General features: G+C 59.4%; 1 protein-coding gene across 1 annotated transcript; it reads left to right on the top strand.

The window, feature by feature from the left end:
* The first annotated feature begins 359 nt into the window (after positions 1 to 359).
* Positions 360 to 2,697, top strand: LOC105820963 (transcription initiation factor TFIID subunit 4-like). Its single transcript, XM_012657564.1, has 3 exons — positions 360 to 559; positions 1,282 to 1,717; positions 1,822 to 2,697. The coding sequence occupies exons 1-3, from the start codon at positions 360 to 362 to the stop codon at positions 2,695 to 2,697; spliced, it is 1,512 nt and encodes a 503-aa protein (XP_012513018.1).
* The last annotated feature ends 327 nt before the right edge of the window (positions 2,698 to 3,024 follow it).

The following is a 3,024-nucleotide window of genomic DNA, read 5'->3' as shown; positions in this document are numbered from 1 at the left end:
CATGTCTCCTCCTAGATAGTCGAACACCTAGGAACATCCAAAACGCTTTTTGAAAAGTCAAAGTAAATTAACTTCCCCCCTGAAAATGTAATAGGGAATAAAGGAAGTCTTCCAAAATCAAATCTGGACACAGACGAGTGTTTGTATCGAACACCTGTATTTACAGCGTCATTGTAAGATTTTTGTTTCTTAATAAAAGACACGTTAAAGGAAAGTCACCTTTACATTCTATAAAATTCTCTACCTCTAAGTGGTAAAAGAGGCCACGGAAACACAAATAGAAGTACGCAAGCATTTCAACATTCTGTCTGCTCCCTGCTGAGATGGTTGTATTAAATAAGATGCTTTGCAAAACTTAAATGTTACGTCGAAAAGCCCTCCAGGAGGCAGGCGAGGCTTTGCGCTTTACAGATTCTAGGGGTCGGACCCAGGGAGAAGTTGTTCCCAGACTCATCTCTAAAGCGGGAATATTGACTTCGCCATCGTTTTCCAGCTTCCCAGGACAGTGGCCGCTGCGCAAAGAGGTGTCTCCTAGCAAAACGCAGAGGCGGATCGCTTTGTGAGCGCCACTCTCCGCAGCCTCTGGGCAGTCGCCCGGCGCCCGCCCCCTGCCCGGCCTCACTCACCCCTCCTCCTAGAGTACGTTTAGGCACGTGCTCATGACTCTTGCCAGGCGAGGACCCCTCCCCTTACACTTTTCTTAGTAGGTCCCCATCTCTTGCCCATTCGTAGGCAGCCGGCAGCCGCTACATCTGAAGAGTTCTATCCTTCCTTTTTTAAAACAAAAACAGCAGGAGGGAAAAAGGGAAGGCTGGAGATTTAACTCCAACTTCAGAGCAATCGTCTCTCCGGCTGCCCATCTGACACCAGTGGGTGGGGTGCAATCTGACACTTCCTTTCCTTTCCAGAAACGTGAGTGGAGCTGGCGCGCCCCTTGATCTGGGGGAGGGGAGACGGGGCAGAAGGTCCGCACTTCCGTCCTCACGACTTTCTCCCCTGGAGACCCGGTATCGGTGGCCAGCTGCCCTCCCTCAGCGCTGCTCCCAGGTTTGGCGCCCGGAAAACTCCTTCACGTTCTGCTTTCTCCTCGGGCTCCTGGCTCAGCCCCGGAGTTCCTCCGGCCCTACTCGTCCCGGCCACCCCTTTCCCGCTGCCTCTAGCGCCAGCGGTGCGGGGACATCCTCTCCGGTGGAACATGGGCACCCGCCCCTGGGACTCTCTCCTGAGCTCTCTCCTTCACGAATAGTGCTGAGCGCAGTCGGGAATTCTCTCCCACCGTAGTTTCTCAGCCTTGGAAGGCCCTGGGCACAGCGCGCTCAGTGTCCCCAACTTTGCAGCAAGCAGAGGCCCCGAGGGAACCTTGAACTCAGAGACACCCTTGAGCCTCGCCAGTCGGAAGAGTGGGCGCAGCGGCCCAGCGGAGGCCAGACGCGCAGCCTCAGGCTCTGGGGCACAGCGAGGGTGCACCGAGGGCGCAGCTCGAGCGCCTAGCTCGGGCGCGGGAGGAAGTTCCTCTCGCGGCACGGGGAGCGTGGTGGACGCGCCCTGGGCGCACGCCCAGGCAGCCTCCTCCCCAGCCCTCGGGACTGTCCTCAGGCCGCGAGGAGGAGCTTGCCGGAGACTTCGAGGCTATCCAGAGCCAGCAAGCGCGAGCGCGGCGTCTCCCGCCTCAGCTGGGAAGGGGGAGTGGCGCTGGCGGGCTGGAGCTGGGAACCAAGCTAGCGCCTGACCTTCCTCCTCCTCTTCCTTACCCTCTTCGCGACTTGGGCTCTGGGGGAAGGTTCTAGCGGCTGCGGGAGCCCCCGGGACTCCTTTTCCTAGAAGGCTGGTGATGGATCTCCTGCTTCTGCGTCCGCCGGGGCACTTGGAGCGCACTGGCGGTGCGTGAGCTGGGCATTGCCCTCAACCTCCCTCAGCGAACACCGGGCCGGCCCCGCCCGGCAGCTTTGCCCGAGCCCCTTTCCTTTTCCGACCCAAAGCCGCCAGCGTTCCGGAAGGGAGAAGAAGGTGGTCCTCGGGCACAGCCCCTCCGAGATGTCGGCGCAGAGCCTTCTCCACAGCGTCTTCTCCTGCTCCTCGCCCGCCTCGGGCGGCCCGGCCTCGGCCAAGGGCTTCTCCAAGAGGAAACTGCGCCAGACCCGCAGCCTGGACCCGGCCCTCATCGGCGGCTGCGGGGGCGAGGCGGGCGCAGAAGGCGGCGCTCGAGGGGCCACTTCGGGCCGCCTCTACTCCCCACCACCCCCAGCCCAAGGTCTTGGCCCACGCTCAGCGTCTTCTCCCCGGGGCCCGCCCCCCCGGGCCACCCGGCCCCCGCCGCCCAGACCCCTTTGCTCGTCCTTCTCTACACCCAGCACCCCGCAGGAGAAGTCACCATCTGGCAGCTTCCACTTTGACTATGAGGTTCCCTTGGGTCGCAGCGGCCTCAAGAAGAGCATGGCCTGGGACCTGCCATCTGTCCTGGCTGGGCCGGGCAGTGGCCGCAGCGCTGCAAGCATCCTCTGCTCCTCCGGGGGAGGTCCCAATGGCATCTTCGCTTCTCCCAGGAGGTGGCTCCAGCAGAGGAAGTTCCAGCCCTCGCCCAACAGCCGTGGCCAACCCTACGTCGTGTGGAAGTTGGAGGTAGGGACCAGTGCGCATACTCTCAGCCCAAGGCTGGGCGCCCCGGGCACTTCCAGGGGGACGTCTTTAATTCCATGACATTTACAGAGCCAGGCACCGGCTGAGGGGTTTCCAAGGTGTGGCTGTTCCACTTCTGCTGATTAAATGGTGCCTGGAAATGGGATGTCCCTAGTGGCCACCGCGTGTGTGTCTTGCAGGACTTGTTGGCTCCATTATGGAGCAGTGGTGGGAGCTGGAGGAAGAGATGATGTTTGTGCTGCAGGCAATTTCAAAGGGTCACTTTATCCGTTCATCCAATGTTGATACTTTACAGAACTCAAATGATCTATTGCTAAGCTGTTTGTAACGATTGGATGAAATATATTTTGAAACATGTCTGCCATTTGGTTGTTCTACAGAAAATTC

The sequence above is a fragment of the Propithecus coquereli genome, unplaced genomic scaffold, assembly GCF_000956105.1.
Source record: "Propithecus coquereli isolate 6110/MARCELLA unplaced genomic scaffold, Pcoq_1.0 Scaffold548, whole genome shotgun sequence".
In the NCBI taxonomy this organism is placed as follows: domain Eukaryota; kingdom Metazoa; phylum Chordata; class Mammalia; order Primates; family Indriidae; genus Propithecus; species Propithecus coquereli.
The sequence above is the reverse complement of the archived record's forward strand: the minus strand, read 5'-3'. Positions and strand labels throughout refer to the sequence as shown.

What these genes read in the sequence shown, in the direction of transcription:
- LOC105820963 (XM_012657564.1), top strand. Translation starts at nt 360, where the DNA reads ATGTTACGTCGAAAAGCCCTCCAGGAGGCAGGCGAGGCTTTGCGCTTT. An exon ending in ACGCAGAGGCGGATCGCTTT is followed by an intron (nt 560 to 1,281) that starts GTGAGCGCCACT and finishes CTCCCACCGTAG; the next exon opens with TTTCTCAGCCTTGGAAGGCC. An exon ending in GGGCTGGAGCTGGGAACCAA is followed by an intron (nt 1,718 to 1,821) that starts GCTAGCGCCTGA and finishes TCCTTTTCCTAG; the next exon opens with AAGGCTGGTGATGGATCTCC.